Source organism: Esox lucius, chromosome 16 (assembly GCF_011004845.1).
Source record: "Esox lucius isolate fEsoLuc1 chromosome 16, fEsoLuc1.pri, whole genome shotgun sequence".
NCBI lineage: Eukaryota > Metazoa > Chordata > Actinopteri > Esociformes > Esocidae > Esox > Esox lucius.
In genome coordinates this window covers 11,888,540-11,908,238 of record NC_047584.1, presented here as the reverse complement: position 1 = coordinate 11,908,238, position 19,699 = coordinate 11,888,540, and the positions used below count along the sequence as shown (strand labels likewise).

General features: G+C 43.7%; 1 protein-coding gene across 1 annotated transcript in view; it reads left to right on the top strand.

Moving 5' to 3' along the window:
• Nucleotides 1-18,893, top strand: part of rif1 (replication timing regulatory factor 1) — a 30,068-nt gene extending 11,175 nt beyond the window's left edge. The window contains exons 18-34 of the mRNA XM_029113397.2: nucleotides 132-239; nucleotides 404-553; nucleotides 1,749-1,848; nucleotides 1,962-2,266; nucleotides 2,604-2,806; nucleotides 8,919-9,012; nucleotides 9,314-9,445; nucleotides 9,607-9,749; nucleotides 10,786-10,875; nucleotides 10,961-11,021; nucleotides 11,130-15,398; nucleotides 15,506-15,634; nucleotides 16,007-16,093; nucleotides 16,381-16,496; nucleotides 17,950-18,103; nucleotides 18,229-18,361; nucleotides 18,512-18,893. Coding sequence (XP_028969230.2) covers nucleotides 132-239; nucleotides 404-553; nucleotides 1,749-1,848; nucleotides 1,962-2,266; nucleotides 2,604-2,806; nucleotides 8,919-9,012; nucleotides 9,314-9,445; nucleotides 9,607-9,749; nucleotides 10,786-10,875; nucleotides 10,961-11,021; nucleotides 11,130-15,398; nucleotides 15,506-15,634; nucleotides 16,007-16,093; nucleotides 16,381-16,496; nucleotides 17,950-18,103; nucleotides 18,229-18,361; nucleotides 18,512-18,777 — 6,540 coding nt within the window. The 3' untranslated portion in view covers nucleotides 18,778-18,893. The remainder of the gene's footprint in view (nucleotides 1-131; nucleotides 240-403; nucleotides 554-1,748; nucleotides 1,849-1,961; nucleotides 2,267-2,603; nucleotides 2,807-8,918; nucleotides 9,013-9,313; nucleotides 9,446-9,606; nucleotides 9,750-10,785; nucleotides 10,876-10,960; nucleotides 11,022-11,129; nucleotides 15,399-15,505; nucleotides 15,635-16,006; nucleotides 16,094-16,380; nucleotides 16,497-17,949; nucleotides 18,104-18,228; nucleotides 18,362-18,511) is intronic.
• Nucleotides 18,894-19,699: the final 806 nt, after the last annotated feature.

Here is a 19,699-nt window from a genome sequence, read left to right as displayed (position 1 = left end):
ACCACTGCCCCATTTTTAATGGACAGCTCTGCAATGGGATGCTTGTATTCATTTGAGATCCATTTAACATTCACCATTCGATGCAATGAAGGACTGTTGGGTAGTAATCAGGTCTCCTCTCCCGTTCTCAGACCAATGAGGTGAACCAAGGGGATGCTCTGGAGCACAACTTCAGTGCTGTTCACACTGCCCTGATGTTCCCCATTACACACCTGTTTCCCGGAATGGTCCTGCCACCGGTCAGTTCCTTACAGATGACACGCGTTCAGATTGATCACGTGAACAGCCATGAATCCACTTAGTCCTATGCCTGGCACATTTGCGACTCTTGACCACTTAATGAAAAGTGACCTGTAGATCACGGATTCTTCAGTGTAATCCATCTCGTGCCTCTTGCCTGCAGATGACTCAGAAGTCCATGTTGACGTCGTGGTCCCGGCTGTATAAGGTGTTCGCCAGGTGCTCTGCGCTGGTGGCTACTGCAGAGGAGAACGTCTGCTGTGAGGAGCTCTGTGGCAAGATGGCCGTCGTAATAGATAAGAACGCCTTGAAGGTGCGTGGAAGAGATTGCTGCACCTCAAAGCCCAACTGTTATTTAACTTACAGGATTTTTATTATCCTCTTAAGATGGTTATACTATGGTAGTGTTGTTGTGATAGAGGAATTCTGACTTTAATTTCTGTACCTATTTTAGTCTCACAATGGTCAACACCAGGACACACAAATTGAATACCAGGACAGAAATCCATAGTGATCTATTCAGTCTGTGGAGTTTATTAGTAGCACATCCAAACATTTATTACATTTCAGACAGCCATGTATGCACTAATGAATGAATTTCACAATCATTCAATCCGCTGGGCATTTTTTAAATTAATTTACCATTCTTTTTGCAATAGGATTTTTTCAGGACAGACAAGTACTTTGCTGGCCACACCTTTCAGAAGCTGCTTTATAGTAAACCTAAAAGTAAATGTTTAGTTATATTCCGACTATTTCTGGTGGATTTTCAAAGTATGCATTCGTTCATGCTTTTGAGGTAATATACAGTAGATCACAACCCCTTGCGCAGTAAGAGAGGGGTTTCAATGATTCTCGTCTTTTCACTTGATGATTAAGTGTGTCATTGTTACCAATATTGATAGTTATTGTATTCATGATTGAAAGAGAAACAAGCTTTGTTGTGCCATGAAGTGAAATGGCTTTGGAAGTTCATATTCAGTCTTGCTAGCAATTACTTAATTCTTATGTCTATTCCAAGTAGTAAGTTAATAGGTACTAGTAAGCCTATTACTGGCTCAGTTGAACACAATGCTTAATGGTGTCTAGCAAAATCTTCAAACTTGGCGTAATGTTAATGTGTGACAAAATTATCTTGGTGTAGCGTTGAGATGCTATACCAACACTCTGCATTCATGTAGCTTAGTGGTTAAAGACAGCCTCTGACAAGGGTGACCCTGGTTATATTCCAGTGAGGGCAACAACATTCATCCATTTTAATCACGGGCCGGCCAAACTAGGCTTGCCTGGTATATATTTTTTTAAACACTTTATCAATCTAACTATACAGTAACTTGAAACTTTCCATAGGATTAAGAAATTATTTAGCAAATTGCGTATCTTGGAAACTGCCTAAATAAGTCGACCAACATAATAGCCGTCAAAACAAATATCAGTAAAATGCCACAAATAGAGGTTTACCATGTGAAGTACAGTAGTTATTCATTTGTCAATTTCATTTTTTTCAGATTCCATCAACATTGGATTTGGTTGCTAATATACTCCTTGTCATCATTGAGAGTGCTGACTTCTCTCCCTATACACCACAATTTCAGCAGAAGATGAAATGTAAGATGCTGTTACCACATTTTATTCACTTTTTTAATTCCTTGGTTGCTTTGTTTGCTTACTCCATGGTCTCTCTAGCTTCAATGTTTTGCTCCTCTCCATGGCCTTTCTAGCTCCACACACCCCTCTGACCTGGGTCCGTAAGAAGAGCAAGGCGCTGGGGAACCTGTCTACCTTCCAGACACTACTGGTCCTGTCTCTGGAGGCCTTCGATGCCTACGAGGCCCCGGATATGGTTCCAGATGGTACTGGTCCAGCACTGGTGTCCATCCTGTCTACTCTGTTCTCTAACCTGGCCGTGGCTACAGCCATCCAGGAGGCCCTGGCCTCTCTCACACTGCCCCTTACAGCACTCTATAAAAAGGCTGGGAGGACGTCGAGTGACCAGCCAAAATTCATCTTGTGTCTTGGAACAAAGGTGCCTTTATTGTTATTTTCAGTTGATTAAGAGCATAATTGTTCTATTAAATGTATTGGTTTAACATTACTTGTCATTAAGTGATACTAAATATGAAATGACTTGACTCTGCTAAATAATAGGCTAGGATACACATGATCCTGTATGCTGTTCAACGATAGTATTTATTAATTTATTTGCTCTGTTTAGCTGGTTTACATAGCTACCTTTCTTATGCATTGAGGGGTCTCTTTGTATCGTTACATTGCCAACGTTTCGCTTACCTGGCCGCACTTCTGAAACTATCAGGCGGCTCTGGATGGTGGTGTCTCACCATGTGCCTGTTCTGTCCCTGTAGTTGGAGAAGCTCCTGGGTGATTTGTTGGGCTGCCTGCAGACCCGTTCAGCCTTGGCCTATGACGACGAGCTGCTGTCCCTGTTGTCCCCCCTGCTCTGTGTCCTGTTCCTCCACCGGCTCAAGCATGTCCGCTCCCTCGTTGCACAGTTTTGGAATGCGACTTTTGCCAACTCCATGGTCCTGGCCTACCCTGAGGAACTGCGGTAAGAATATGTTTGGCCGTTGAAGGGATGTCCCACAGCTGTCTCTGCATGCAAGTTGCTCTCTTAATCCTAATGGATGGGATTTTGTTTAAACATCAGTGGTTCATTGTATTTTATTAGAACCAGGACGTAACTTGTTTGAATGAGAACAATACTACAGCTTTCATAATGCACCCCCCCCCCCATAGATGCAAAGTATTTCTGAACTATTGTTGTGTGAACGCCATCTCCAATTTAAATGATAAGCAGTTAACAGGACCCAGATATTAAAAGAAATGCCATACACATGAACACCGAAATGCCTTGTTTCCACTGTTGCCAAACTGGTGTTTTACCCCTAAAGTCCAGGAATGTTTCTGTTTCCATTGACACGGGCCAGTGGCAGTCGACATCTAGGCTGTGGCCAAGTAGCCCGGTTCTCACTTGATGCCAAACCCCGGACTTTAGGACTTAGGGCGGGATTTGCAGGTTGACGCAGTACGTGCTGTGAAAACGCTGCATGTTGTGCTATTCAAATAGTGATTTGTATCATTTGCTTGGTCTTTAGGTTTCTCGTAATGGGTTTCATCCGATTTAACAAACAGGTCCCTGATAAAATAAAGCAATAGTACAGGGAACCAAAGACACAACGGAAAGAGTTGGGACGACCGAAGGTTGACTCAATAGAAAAATCGAATTCTCCCAAATCCTTCTAATTAAAGGTTTCTATTAAAGGTTTTGACAAAATACTTCACCCAAATAAGGAATACATTGGCATACAGTTGCAGTGGCACTAGTGTAGGTGGAAAAGGAGCCGGTCTCAGGAGTTTGAGGAAGAAATTCGTTTTATTACTCAATTTCTAACACTATTCTAAACAAACCAAGCATGGCATTACTGATTATTTTAATGCTAGAAAAATATTGCCTTGTATTTTTCGTGACAGGAAACCCAAATCGCATGGATAGTTTACTCCTTCACTGTCTGAGCCCCTCCTTGGTACCAAATGTTTAGTGGAAACTGGAAAGTCTAGAGCAGTGTTTCCTAATCCTGGTTCTGGGGACCCAAAGGGGTGCACGTTTTTGTTTTTGCCCAAGCACACACACACACCTGATTCAAATGTTGCCCTACCACTTACGCACGTGATTGGCATAATCTGTCATCAAGTCTTTCATTTGAATCAGGTGTGTGAGCGATAGGGCATTAACAAAAACGTGCAACGCTTTGGGTCCCGAGGACCAGGATTGGGAAACACTGGTCTACAGTCAACATGAGCATAAATCACCAGTGTAGCCCTGGTACTGGGTTAATGCACCAGTGGAAATGTGCCATGAATCTACCACTAGGGGGTAAAATGTACTTGTTGAAACAAATTGCCAGCCAAAAGTCTGGCATGGATCACAGAAACTGCATGACTGTGTGTACGCAAGGAAAATGTTTTTAGGGTAGTTTTGTCATGATAAAGGGTTTACTAATGAACTTGCCAGGTTTCATTATATCTAGTTCTGTTCATCTCGCCATCCTGGATGCCTGTTGAGAGGTTTGATACGTTCTGTGTGCTGCACAAAAACACTCCCGGATACTCCTTCTGCCCCTGTAGCTACTCATTATATAGGGCCCTGTAATTTCCGTGTTGCAGAGATCGCTTATGGAATTCTGACATTAACAAGTAATTCAACAAAAACCGTAATAAAACAGCATTTTGCCTACTCTGAAAGTGTAGTGAATTTGTAAGAACATTTAGCTCTGCGTTTGTCAGTGTTGTTCCTTATTTCGCAGTGTTTTTTTGGTAATGTGGTGATGCCCTGTGACTCAGGTGGGTTATTTAAGTTGTGGGCGTGTCTGTTGTAGGTGTGTTGATTGACGTCTATGACTAACTATTGAACTAGGCAATCCTATGCCTCTCAGTAAATTTCCACTGCTAGCCCACACCTGTCTGTTTTTCAAGCAGCTCGATTTAATCCACACTACGCAAACTGTATCTTACGGTGGCATTTTGTATATTTCCAGGATTTGAGGTCAGGTGTAGACTGGAATTTCCCTAAATCCATATAATCTGGCAGTTGTGGATTACCTATTTAAGTGAGCTGCGCACCATTACAGCACAGGGTGTTTATATGGAGGTGTCATTAAAAACAGAAGGGCAAAATAAAACGGATATCATGGAATTTGGTGAGAAAACAATCTAATGGACTTGAAACTTGAATTAAAGGGCCCTAATTATATTTCATTTAATTTAACTTTGCACACTGTTATACAGAGTAAGCTACCGAAGACATTATTCTTTGCTCGTATCTGAAGCTCATATGCTCATCCTTTGATGTTGTGGTGTATCTTAATGGATTTAATAGGATTGCTTTTTGCAATAAAACCATTTTTCCATACACTCTGGCTACCCTCCAAAATGGCTGGTAAAATTTTATTTTCCCCGATTGCTATATAAAAAACACCAGCGTTAAAACCTCAACCAGCTCTAGCAACTCATGCTTGGTCTGTGACGACTGTCATTTGTTAGTCGATTAAATCCAGTCCCAGTCTAGTTTCTGCAGCCATACTGGTAGTCAGTCAGTGTTGGGGCTAGCCTCTTTACATGTCCCACAGCAAAGAGTTTATATACATAAGCCTCATACAGTATCTCTCAAAAGTGAGTACACCCCTCACTTTTTTGAATATTTGAGTAGATCTGTTCATGTGACAACACTGAAGAAATGACACTTTGTTATACAGGCTGTACACTCACACCTTTGCATTTTAGCAGTGTACATTTGCTGTCCACTCAAAATAACACAACACGCAGCCAATAATGTCTAAACCGCTGGCAACAAAAGTGAGTACACCCTTAAGTGGAAATGTCCAAAGTGTCAATATTTTGTGTGGCCACCATCATTTTCCAGCACTGCCTTAACCCTCTTGGGCATGGAATTCACCAGAGCGTCACATATTACCACTGGAGTCCTCTTCCACTTTTCCATGACGACATCACAGAGCTGGTGGATGTTAGAGACCTTGCGCTCCTCCACCTTCCGTTTGAGGATGCGCCACAGATGCTCAATAGGGTTTAGGTCTTGCTTGGCCAGTCCATCACCTTTACCCTCCGCTTCTTTAGCAAGGCAGTGGTCGTCTTGGAGGTGTGTTTGGGGTCGGTATCATGTTGGAATACTGCCTTGCTGCTCAGTCTCTGACGGGAGGGGATCATGGTCTGCTGTGTGTCACAGTACATGTTGGTATTCATGGTTCCATCAATGAACTGTAGCTCCCCAGTTCAGGCAGGACTCGTGTCATGGTCTGGGGCTGCACTCCCACCACCATGCTTGACTGTAGGTAAGACACACTTGTCTTTGTACTCACCTGGTTGCCGCCACACGCTTGACACCATCTGAACCAAATAAGTTTTCTTGGTCTCATCAGACCACAGGACATGGTTCCAGGAATCCATGTCCTTAGTCTGCTTGTCTTCAGCAAACTGTGGGCTTTCTTGTGCATCATCTTTAGAAGAGGCTTCTTTCTGGGACGATAGCTATGCAGACCAATTTGATGCAGTATGGTCTGAGCACTGACAGGCTGACCCCCCACCCCCTCAACCTTTGCAGCAATGCTGGCAGCACTCATATGTCTATTTTCTTCTAATTTTTATAGGTACATAGGTACTCTTCAACTATGAGTGATGGAATCTAAAACAAAAATCCAGAAGATCACACTGTATGAGTTTTAAGTAATGAATTTGCATTTTATTGCATGACATAAGTATTTGATACATCAGAAAAGCAGAACTTAATATTTGGTACATGAACCTTTGTTTGCAATTACAGAGATCATACGTCTCCTGTAGTTCTTGACCAGGTTTCGCACACTGCAGCAAGAATTTTTGGCCACTCCCCCATACGGACTATATCCATATCCTTAAGTTTTCTGAGCTGTCGCTGGGCAATACGGACTTTCAGCTCCCTCCAAAGATTTTCTATTGGCTAGGCCACTCCAGGACTTTGATGCTTCTTACGGAGCCACTCCTTGCCCTAGCTGTGTGTTTCGGGTCGTTGTCATGCTGGAAGACCCAGCCATTACCCATCGTCAATGCTCTTACTGAGGGAAGGAGGTTGTTGGCTAAGATCTCGTGATACATGGCCCCATCCATCCTCCCCTCAATACGGTGCAGTCGTCCTGTCCCCTTTGCAGAAAAGCATCCCCAATGAATGATCTTTCCACCTCCATGCTTCACGGTTGGGATGGTCTTCTTGGGTTTGTACTCATCCCTTTTCTTCCTCCAAACACGGCGAGTGGCGTTTAGACCAAAAAGCTCTATTTTTGCCTCATTAGACCACATGACCTTCTCCCATTCCTCCTCTGGATGATCCAGATGGTCATTGGCAAACTTCATACGGGCCTGGACAAGCGCTGGCTGGAGCAGGGGGACCTTGCGTGTGCTGCAGGATTTTAATCCATGACTGTGTAGTGTGTTACTAATGGTTTTCTTTGAGACTGTGGTCCCAGCTCTCTTCAGGTCATTGACCAGGTCCTGCTGTGTAGTTCTGGGCTGATCCCTCACCTTCCTTATGATCATTGATGCCCCACGAGGTGAGATCTTGCATGGAGCCCCAGACCGAGGGAGATTGACCGTCATCTTGAACTTCTTCCATTTTCTAATAATTGCGCCAACAGTTGTTGCCTTCTCACCAAGCTGCTTGCCTATTGTCCTGTAGCCCATCCCAGCCTTGTGCAAGTCTACAATTTTATCCCTGATGTCCTTACACAGCTCTTTGGTCTTGGCCATTGTGGAGAGGTTGAAGTCTGTTGTATTGAGTGTGTGGACAGTTGTCTTTTATATAGGTAACAAGTTCAAACCGGTGCAGTTAATACAGGTAATGAATGGAGAACAGGAGGGCTTCTTAAAGAAAAACTAACAGGTCTGTGAGAGCCGGAATTCTTACAGGTTGGTAGGTGATCAAATACTTATGTCATGCAATAAAATGCAAATGAATTACTTAAAAATCCAGAAAATCACATTGTATAAATTTTGTTTTAGATTCCGTCTCTCACAGTTGAAGTGTCCCCATGATAAAAATGTACAGACCTCTACATGCTTTGTAAGTAGGAAAACCAAAGGAGGTATCATTTTTGCATTAATTCTTTCAACTAATATGAATAAAAAAATGAGGAATGGATATAAAATGAATGAGTAACTTTCTGTGGTATGCCAATACTGAGAATACCAGGGTATAAGGCAATTCAGATGCATGTACACACAATTAGCAGTGTTTTGGATAGTTGGATGCATAGTAACCGCAGCAATATGTGTTTTTGTGGTGTGGGTAAATTTGTCATGTATGAACATAGGTAGTGTGCATATTATCATATTATTCTTTGCCAATGGTAACATTTGGTAATTCTTTGGCACTGTCATTTGACATCCTTATAGCTGGGGGGTCTAAAAGTACAAGGTTCGGGTACAGACTTAAATATACTCTGAGATGTCTGGGGTCATTGATGCTTTTATCTGGCTTCCCTCTGACACCATCGGTCAGTCTTGGATGATAGAGTGATTGGCCCCGGTGATGAACTCTGCCTTGAGCATCACCCTATGTAGCACCTTGCTAACAATGGCTGCATCCCAACGGTGCTGCCCATCAAGACAATCATTGAATCAGCTGTCAGGCTTATGGAGGATCTGAGGATCTATGCAAGCTATTGTCAGCTTCTCATTATGAAGTTAAGAGGGCACTGGGACTGACATAGAACTTTTGTTTTGTCAATGCTCAATTCCCAACTTGGTGGGTGATGCATGCTATGGTCAGTGAAGCAATCTCTCTCCAGCTGAAAGAGCTGCTGTAGTTAAAACTTGTAATCATTTCTCATGTCTATGGGAGTCAATTTCGTAATTTAAAAAGATTCTACAGAATGTCCTTGGAAGCTGTCCACAGTCCTATGTGTTCAGAATACCATTTTGACAATGATAGCGAGAGAGATTTCCAGGAATTATTATTTTCGTGGGCTAATTGTGTTTATTAGTCAGTTTCCCAATCCTATTTCAAGTTCTTCAAGAAACTGCTTTGCAGTCCCGCAGTATGTCTGTGGGTCTTAAACATACCCTTTACCCACCCTTGAATGTTTTTATGTTGGCTAATGTTTGTTCTGTTCCAGGCCCGTGTTAAGCCAGGTGAAGCAGAACACCCCTATCCTCCTACCTGGCTTCCAGTCTGTTGAGGTTCCGGATGAGTTCAGTGGACAGTACTCTGTAAGGGCTTTGCCTCTTATCTTCTGTCACTAAAATATGATTAGGTTTCAAGTACTTTCTTAAACGTTAGTTATTTAACGGCTAATGTCAAACGCGAGTAGCCGCTGTGTTTTAACAATGACCCCAGTGATCTCTATTGGCCTGTTACTGTGTAGAAAGTTAGTGGTATACCTGCTCACAATTGGTTAATAATGACAGTAAACATTGATATATATAACTTTACCAGTGCCATTCTAATGTTGTCTCTCTGAAACGGGTGTATGGTTTATTAATCCCTGCATTATGGTGTGTGCGTGTGCAGAGTGAAGGGTCTCAGCTGGACACTGCGCTGAGTGGAGTGCAAGTGACCCCTGGGGTGAAGAGGGACTCTCTACTGGCCAGGGCTGGTGAGATGAAGGACCGTAACTCAAAGACCTCAAACAAGCCCGTCTCTGTAAATAACCCTTTTATTTACGTCTGTTTTCATAACCCATCTCCCTGATCACGTCTATTCAACCCCTTTTTAATACTGCTTATTACATATTAATATGATATCCACATGGCTTATTAACAATCTGTTTTCTCTCATTTTACCTGCTGTTTTCTCTCCAAAAGACGAAGCTTGACTTTGGCTCACCCAAGCCACCTTGTAGAGAGGTACTGGAAGAGCAGGCCTCTATAGACTTTGTGTTTATTCCCCCTGAAACCAAAGAAAGAGTTCTCACCGAGCACCAGAAAGAGGTCAAGAGAACAAAAAGGTAATTTTCCGAAAATTTCAGAATTTGTTCAATTCTTTAAAGCTGATGTACGGTGGTTTTCTAATACACATCGCTATTCTATTAATCTGGACTGTGGATGAATTCCTACCATATCAGTGTCCCTGGCCCGCATCTGAAAAACTTCTGTATACTGCTCCTATGGAACAAAATGGTTGGCTTGCGCAGTGGCGGGAAACATTATCCTGCACCCTGGAAGTGATGCGTTTGACGTATCAAACAAAGAGCTGAGGCTGCACAAAATAAGGAAGTGGCTACGCTTATTTAGTGTATGAAGAGGCAGGAGACGCTAGCCAATTTTATTTAAAAAATGGAAGAAGTTCAGAATGTACCAGTAATGCAAAATGCATTAAACTTTGATGTTAATGTTGCAATTTTTCTGTTAAATAAGTGAAGTTCGCTAAAACGCTAGCTACCTGTCTAACCTCAAACTGATGTTAGTAATTGCCCTATATATTGATGTTAATGTGGCTAGCTATACAGACAGAGCAGACATGGCTATAGTTACTGACTGTACATAAAATAAATAAGGAGAGCTGCCATCGGTGCATGCTGTTTGCTTTAGTACTGTAATCGGAGAATAGCCAGCAAGTAGCCAGCAAGTAGTACTGTAATCGGAAAACATTACCAGGGCGAGTTTAGACTAGTAGCTGGCTATTCTCACATTTCCCATGTACAGTATGCTACACAGATACATTTCGGCAGCTTGCCGTCTTTTCATGCTGTTTGCTTTGTTTACTAGGCAGCTCGCCACCTGTAGCCCAGATATTTTTTTTAAATGAGCTGAATAATGTGCACAAATAATGTGTGGGGCTTTAAGAGTGAACTGATGTCACACCAGCGACAGCCAAGATTTCTGGGAAAATAAGGCAAATATTTCCTGTTTTGAAAGTTACGTCCTTCAGCTTTAATATTTATGGAAACAAATGTAATTTTTATATGGACCCTTTTATAACAAAAACAGTTATAGAAATAAAATGTTTTCTTCATGAATATTGTACTGTATGTTTTATTGAAGGGTTGACATCCCTGCCATGTACAACAACTTGGATGCTTCCCTTGATACCACTGCCTTTACCCAGTACACTCAGAGTCAGGAGGAATCACTGTAAGTAGTTTGTCTGTAATTAGACTGAATTAAAATTAACTTCAAAGACTGTGGGGTGCTAATACTGCCATTTTCTGCTTTTAAGGGAAAATTTGCCAGCAGATGACCAAGCAGAAGATGCTGAAAATGTTGAGGTTACGTCAGAGGTAAAGAGAGAACATAAACGGACAACAGAAGCTATTTATTGATACATTAATCTATACCCCACCCCAGACTCAAATTGAAAATGCAATTGTGTAAAATGTTCTCTACAGATTCTTGAGGTTGAAAACATGGAAGTGGGTGAAGATGCCTGTGACGTTTTGGTAACAAACACCCAGGAATACCATAATCCAGCCACCTTGACATGTAATACTGCAGCGAATAAAAAGGAGGAACCTGCTGAAGTAGTTCCTGACTCAACAGATGTTTCGTTGGAGGATGCTAACGAAGATGGTCAGTTGGAGAACCAAGATGTTGCCATGGAGTCTAGGGAAGACTGCCCTAGCCCAAATGTTTCTGGAGCCTCTGACTTGTTGTCAGGGATTCCTCAAAAACCTGTCGTCAACAACAGTCGTCGCCAGTCCTTCATCACTCTGGAGAAGTATACAGAGGGGAAACCTGCAAGTCCTGCCTTTGTGAAGTTTACAGGCCCCCTCTCTGAGACCTCCCACAGCCAGGTGCTTGAGCCTTCCTCTCATGAACCACCATTAGAGAAAGAGGCTGATACAGACCGACTGGCCCCTCAGAAGACTGAACAAATAAGACCTAATAGCTCAAGGAATGAGTCTTCCCAAAAGGAGGGAGAGGAACCTTCAGAAAACAAGAAGGAATCAGATGTTCAGAAACCAGCTGAGAAAAGACCAAGTGAAACCACTGAGGATGAGGATGATGTCATCCCAGACACCCAGACTGAGGTGGAAGTGCTGAAGGCAGATCCTGCGGAAGTTATGGGAAACAGCAGTCAGGAAGAGGAATCTGAAAGTAATTTAGAAGATTCTCCCAGCTCCCATTCTCAGGCTACACTGAGCCAAGGGGAACCAAGGCGATCCGGACGACGCAGGAGTAGGCCACTGAGACCAGGAGAGGACACGGATGTACAAGATGGTAAAGACACATGTAAGAAAAAGTCTCAACCCGGAAAAGCAACTAGTCCTACTGATTCACCAAAGACTACGTCCTCCCCTACCAGTCAAAATAATAGTCAGTCACAAGGTAGAGCCAGCAGGAGAAATAAGCTGCCTGTTGAAGTGGAGGACAGTGGAAAAGACAAGCTGAGAAAAAGTCACAAGCTGGTTAGTGATTCAAGGCAGTCAAGTTCACAGGTCGCCACGCATTCACCTTCTAGTAATAGTAATAGCCCATCACAGGGTACCAGAGTATCGAGTAGAAGGAGCAACAAATTGGGCAGGGATTCAGAGGAACTGGTGAAAGACATACAGAAGAGGAAAGGCATTGCAGAAGAACTTAGTCAAATTGCCTCAAAAAGATACACCCCCTCTCCCTCTGATAGTGATAGCCAATCACAGGGTAGATATCCTCAGAAAACTAAGCTGGCTGTGAACGTCGATGATGATGGAAGTCTGAAACTAAGGAGTAGGGCGCGTAAGGAGAAGCCAAGCCTACCCGATTCACCTGTAGCCACACCATCTCAACCAGAAAGTCAATCACAGGGCAGAGCAAGTAGAAGGAGTAAGGTCTTCAGTGATTCGGAGGAGTTTGATCTCGTTGGCAATGTTGAAAAACCGTGTAATCCTGTAGAGCAAACCCAAACTGTTTTTTCAATTGAAACTCAGTCTACGGCTTCTCAAAAAATAGATGACCAGTCACTGCGTACATCTATCAGGGATATTGAATCACCTCACTCAAACAATAAAACCAATGACAAAATAGAAGTCAACATGGTAGACCAATTCAGTCAAATGGACTCTGAAACCACCACACCTTCAGCTGCTCCGGCAGACGGCCAGTCACATAGTAGGTCAAGCAGGAAAAGCAAGGTTTCTGTTGAAGTTGGACATTCAGTAGTCCAAAGTCCACATGTGGTGACTGAATCAGCTGCAGCACTGGAGATGAGCCAGACTGATTCTCAGCTCACACCCACTTCTACCAGTCAAGACGACCGCCAGACAAGGTTTCAGGGTAGACTCCGTAAAAGAGGCAAGATGTTAGAGAAGGAGGTGAAGGCCAGCAGCTGTAGCCCGACTCCAGTTATGGAGGTGGCACACCAGTCTGGAACACCGGGAACCTCCCATGGATGCGGAAGGACTACAAGACTGAGAGCTTCTCTGGGCCTTCTGTCTTCCAAAGTGGAGAACTCTGAGTCTGAGGTTTCAGAAATCCCTGACAATGTCCAGAAACCCAAGAGGAAAGAGAGGAAGACAAAATCCCATGAAACCGTTCAAATCTCACATGCTACTGTTTTATCAGGAGAGCCCCGGGCTGACGAAGAGAGAGTAACTGAATCTTCTCTGTCTGACTCACAAAACCGATCAAGTAAGGCATTAGAAGTTGAGATTCCAATGGATATAGAAGATGCCCAAGTCTTAGTTCCAAGTCTTCCTCTTATAGCAAATGCTGAATTGGGGCAGAGGAAGGCTGATGCTCAGATAGTGGATATGGTGGGTGGGATGGTTGAGGCTGCTGACCCTGTTCCCGAAGTGGCTACAAGTGAGAATAGTAAAACCTCTTCTCCACAGATTCACTCGTCAGTAGAACCTGATCTAGAACAACAGAAGAGCCAGCATGGGCACATCTCCCCAGAGAAGAAGGAAAGTGGACATAATTCAAAAAGCATTTCAAACCTCCAAACAATTTCTTCGCAAGAGACTGACAGTGAGTGTGATGGGTTAACACTGCAAAAAAATAACCTGCTGACTGACTGTAAGCAAGCCCTCTCTCTTTCTTCCACTAAAGAAAATGCCGTCTTGGATGAGCAAAGTATTTTCCTTGAATCAAACAAACTATGTACGCCTCCCATCGCCATTGGCGCCCCAACAGGTAGTCAACCCAGCGAAGTAACAGAGAGGCTAAGTCAGAGTCTTCAGGTTTCTGAGTCTTCAGAGGAGAAGGATGTAAAAGCTGTGCCTATGTCCATTGCGGATTTGACCGTAGATCAAGACAAGGAGATGACAGAGGACAAGGAGAACAGGCCTCCAGAGGCTACCAATGTTCTAGAACAGGACCAACCGGAGGTGGTGGTGGATGATCTCAACAATTCTTTTCAGCAAGCCCAACCAGAATGTTCCATTGCTTTTAAGCTAGAGCAGCCACTGGAATTTGTGGTGGACAATGGTGGTCAGTCTCTTTGGAATTCCCAATCGGAGTGTTCAAATACCATAGAGGAGGAGAAGCAGACTGTGGTGGTGGATGATGTTGACAAGCCTCTTGGGCATGCCCAACCAGAGTGTTCCAATGTCTTAGTGGAAGATCAGCAGCAGTTGCTGGTGGATGATGTTGACAAGTCTCTTGGGCCTGCCCAACCAGAGTGTTCCAGTGTCTTAGTGGAAGATGAGCAGCAGTTGCTGGTGGATGATATTGACAAGTCTCTTGGGCATGCCCAACAAGAGTGTTCCAATGTCTTAGTGGAAGATGAGCAGCAGTTGGTGGATGATGTTGACAAGTCTCTTGGGCATGCCCAACCAGAGTGTTCCAATGTCTTAGTGGAAGATGAGCAGCAGTTGGTGGTGGATGATGTTGACAAGTCTCTTGGGCATGCCCAACCAGAGTGTTCCAATGTCTTAGTGGAAGATGAGCAGCAGTTGGTGGTGGATGATATTGACAAGCCTCTTGGGCATGCCCAACCAGAGTGTTCCAATGTCTTAGTGGAAGATGAGCAGCAGTTGGTGGATGATGTTGACAAGTCTCTTGGGCCTGCCCAACCAGAGTGTTCCAATGTCTTAATGGAAGATGAGCAGCAGCAGTTGGTGGTGGATGATGTTGACAAGCCTCTTGGGCAGGCCCAACCAGAGTGTTCCAGTGTCTTAGTGGAAAATGAGCAGCAGTTGATGGTGGATGATGTTACCATGTCTAATGGGCAGGCCCAACCAGAGTGTGCCAAAGCCGTAGAGGAGGAACAGTACACTTTTATTAAAGAAGTCCTCCCGGAACCTAAAATCGTCCCTACTAGTGTCGGACCAGACAACACTCAGCCTCCAGATTATGAGGTTCAAGATAATGCTCCTCTCCAAGAGGGGACAAAAGCTACCAATGACTCTGACCTTGAGTGTGTAGAGCTAGAAGAAACGCAGATCGAGAGTAGCAATTTAGGTCTTTGTCCTGTAGTCTCAATTGTCCCTCTGACTGACTCACACAGAGAACCAGTGTCTGTACATAATCCAAGTACCTCTAAAGACATGTTGTGCCAAGACTCGCCACCCAAGCAGAAGGGTTTGGATGGTGGTGTTGGGTTGGAGGTGGGCCAGAGCCCCAGCAGTGGCAGGACCAGGGGTGTGTGGTCCCCCTCTGCTTCCCCCTCATCCTCTATACTGAAGAAGGGACAGAAAAGACCAATAGAAGAAGAGAGTCCATCACCTTTCACCAAGGTAACGTGATCAAAACTTTCTGTGGCATTCTTAATGATACATGATAATGCCATTTTTAATAAGGTGTATCGGAAAGTCTTGCAGTATATCTATGTCTTGTTTGGCAGTGTCGACGAGTATCATTTGCTGACCCAATCCAACACCAGGAGCTGGCAGATGACATCGATCGTCGCAGCCCTGTCATCCGATCCAACTCCCCAAGAACAAAAACCACCGGCAGTATCCCTCAGCCTAAGGTACATGGTCCACTAGTAATGGGGAATGAATGTCATTTTGAATACTCAAATACTCTAAATCCCTAAATACTCTAAATGCACTAAATCATCCAGGGATGTTCTTGGACTAGAGGAGATTGATCATTACTAGAAGACAAATGCTTTCTTCTTTCCTGCTCATGTGTGAAATGGCAGTTCAGACACATGCTCGAATATTTATATGGTATCATTACATCTAAATAAATGTGACTGTGTTCCTTCCACTACAGTTTGACATAATTATGTTGATATCAAGTGAGAATATTATTCTAGGTGGCAACAAATGAACCTTTACTGTTTAGAAATGATTTGACCTTTTTATTATAATGGCCCAACCTCTGCTTTTTATTGCAGTTCATCACAACCCCGACTAAAGCCTTACTCATCCTCAGTCCACGCAATCTCCGCAGCCCTGGATACAAGAGCTCCAAGAAATGCTTGGTATGTATCCCCAGATAAACAGGAATTATCAAAGTTTTCAGACTCAATCATTCATACAACACTATTTAAATGGTCCGATAATGTTTTCGTCCCTTGATAATCAGTTGGATCACCTTTGAAGAAAGAGGGCTTGTTGAAGATTGTGTGGTGGAAAGATAATCACTTGCATTTTAATTCCACTTTGTAATGCAACAAGTCAAGTCCCAGGGGAGAGAATACTTCTGCAATCTACTTGTAATTCCTCTGAATTTTTAAGTTTCTTTCCAACATAATGATTGATGTTTCAGATCTCTGAAATGGGCCAGGAGCCAAGGCCCATCCCAAAAGACTGTGTCTATCCAGCCCTGGTCAGCTGTTCTACCCCAGTGGAGGCAGTCCTGCCTCAGATCACCTCCAACATGTGGTGAGCACAAAACAAATTAACCAGGTTTCCATCCAACTCTTTTATGCGTGTATAGCAAGGGATTCACAAAATTGCAAATGTCTTTAAAATCTTCTGAATTCCCACCACACACAACACTAGATGTTGTTTTTGTATACTAATGCTCAGGTGCTGTTTTCTCAAATAAAGGTAATTTATGTGGTACATAATCTCTATGTATAGGCTGGCCTGTATCTACGATGGCTAGAGAAGGTGCGCCAAGTGGACTCATACAACACTATTCATAAAGTTGGAAATGCAAAACAATTTATCATGTATATTTGGTTCAGTCTATGAGGATTTATACTACATGGCCAAAAGTATGTGTACCACCCCTCAAATAAGTGTATCAGCATTTTCAATGCCAAGCATCGGGTGATGTTGTCTATCTTGCCGACATTGGGCTCTGGAGCTGTAGAAACGCGTCTTCTGGAGTAATGAATTGCGTGTTACAATCGTCGGGTTATCAACCCCTTTTGGGAGTGGTGGATGCCTATAGAAACGGTGTCTGTCCGAATGGTCTGGGGCTGTTTATCATGGCTTGGTTCTTTTGTTCCAGTGAAGAGATCTCAATGCTATGGCATACAATGACATTTGAGACCAGGGGTCTCAAACCGGTTCTACAGAGGGCTGTGTCTCTGCTGGTTTTTGGTTTTTCCTATAAATTGGTTCCCAGTTCTGACCTAAACAACCAGGTGAGGGTAGAAATGAACCAATTAGTGACCAAATTAGTAATTCAATTACCAGGTGAAAGCGAAAACCTGCAGACATGCAGCCCTCCATGGAAACAGTTTGACATCTGTTTTAGATGATTCTTTGCTCCCATCTTTGTGGCAACAGTTTGTGACCCTCTCAATCAATCAAATTTATAAAGCCCTTTTTACATCAGCAGTTTTACAAAACCTCCTCTGTCAGTCAGCATGAGAATGCCCCCATGCACGAAGCACGGTCCATACAGAAATGGTTTATTAAGATCGGTGTGGAAGAACTTATCTGCCCTACACAGAGCTCCAACAGAAACTCAGTTGAACACCTTTTGAGATGAATTGGAACGCCGACTGTGAGCCTGGCCTAATCACCCAACATTCATGCCCAGCCTAACTAATGCTCTTGTGGCTGAGTAGGAGGAAATCCCATTAGCAATGGGCTGTTCTAGCAGAAAAGACTGCACCAACTCCCTAGTAATGCACATGGTTTTGGAAGATGTTTGAGCACATTTCCATATACTTTCGGCGGTTTAGTGTGAGTTACAACAGTAACCATGCACTGACTTCATTCATTGATTACATTTCTTTTTTCCTGTTTGCTTAAGTCCCTTACCAATAGGTTGTTCATCTGCTATTGTACTGTCAGATAAACCTAATGTAACAGGTTTTAGAAGATTGCTATTTCACCATGTTCTTTCGTGTTTTATTCTGTTCATGTGTTCTTGTAGGCCTCGTGGTTTTGGTCAGCTTGTACGAGCCCGTAATATCAGAACTGTTGGAGACCTCAGTGCTCTCACACCCAGCGAAATCAAGAACCTTCCTATTCGCTCCCCAAAGATCTCCAATGTTAAGAAAGCCCTTCAAACATATCATGAACAACAGGTAATGACTAACTTCTAAACCTCACATTGCCCCCACCTTAAATAGTTGACAAAGATTATAGCTGCAGATAATGGCTGTCTGAACTGTTCACGACTGGTCCGTTTCTGTTCACCTCATCGGTTCAGAGGAAAGGCCGTAGTGATGAGTTGAAGAGTTTCGACGAGATGGAGAAGATGACATCCGAGTTGGAGGAGCCAAACCTTCCTCAGAAGCCACAGCAGGAGGAAGAGGAGGATAAGACTCCGGGGGAGGCGCTCGGTGAGTTCCCACCAAAACCGACCACACTTCAGAACCGTTTAATTGAAGAAACCGTTTCGGTGTACATGCGGCGCTTCTTCATTTGAATGCGGATCAATTCCGTGAATGTGTTTAGCATCTCCTACATGGGCTTTCTTGTCCCTTGTTTAGCCACAGAGTTGTCAGATGAGCCAGTGTCAATGGAGCAGGCACCAGAGGGGGGACCGGACAAGAGTGACCCTGACGACCAGCGTCCAGGCGGGGGTCTGCTGTCAGAGGTGGAGGCCCTGGGGAATCGTCTGACTGGGGAGGAGCTAACCCTCTGCTCTCCAGACCAGCTACTGCAGCTCCACGATCAGCTGGCAGGGATGATGAGAACTGTGATGGTGCAGCTTCAGAGCAGACTGCTGTGTCAGAACCAGGACACTGGACCCTGATCCACACCGTCCCGGGGGTTTGGAGTACATCTTGGGAATGCCCGGCGGGACATCCGTAGAGGGTGCCAATTGGGAGTGCCTTTATTCTGTTGTGGAGGGGGGGGGGGGGGGGGGGGGGGGTGCTGCTATCTGGCTTCTCAGGCCCTGTGGAATTCAAACCTGAACACTAGTCATGGACTGTTCTCACATTCTGATGCTTACAAAGAAAAAAGAAATATTTTTAACGGCTAATCAAGGACTGTGTTAAAAGCTGTTAAGGATTCCGATTCGTTTTAAGCAGTTTTCATTTTTCCTTTTCCTCTCCAATGGGTGAGGGAGGTATTTCATAAAGAATTATTTTTAGCCTGAAATGTTGGATAATGACATTCTGACCAGCGTGAAAGGGATGCGGGCAGGGTGTCTATGTTGGTGCCAAGACTTTGCCAGCATGTTGCTGTAAGCTGCTAGCCAGGAGGAAGGCAGTTTTTAGATTTCTCAAACTTAAATAAAGGATTACAAGACTTAATGCAGCGTCACCATGGTTGCTATTTTAAATGTATAACAGGGATGGAAAGTGTTTTGTAGTGGTCTGTTTTGTACTGTAGGTGGGCATTTGTACTGTTTTGGAACCAGCAGCGGCGGCTGGTGGCCGGTGGCCGGTGTTGTGCTCTTAATCTAGCAAGCTGGCTAACATTTTAGCGTCATCTAACAAGGATAGTGTTGTTTTCTAATGTATTTTAAAGGTTTCTTTTCTGTCTGTATATAAAGTCTTATTCATGCTATTGGTAGTACATTGATTTCCTTTTTGCTTGTCATATGTTTGGGAACCACGCTTGTCTGTCAGGAAATGCCAGTGTTACTATTTCAAGCAGTCATATCAACTGCATTATGTATATTTTGTGTATTACATTTCTTACGATCTATAAATCTTCTGCCAAAGAAT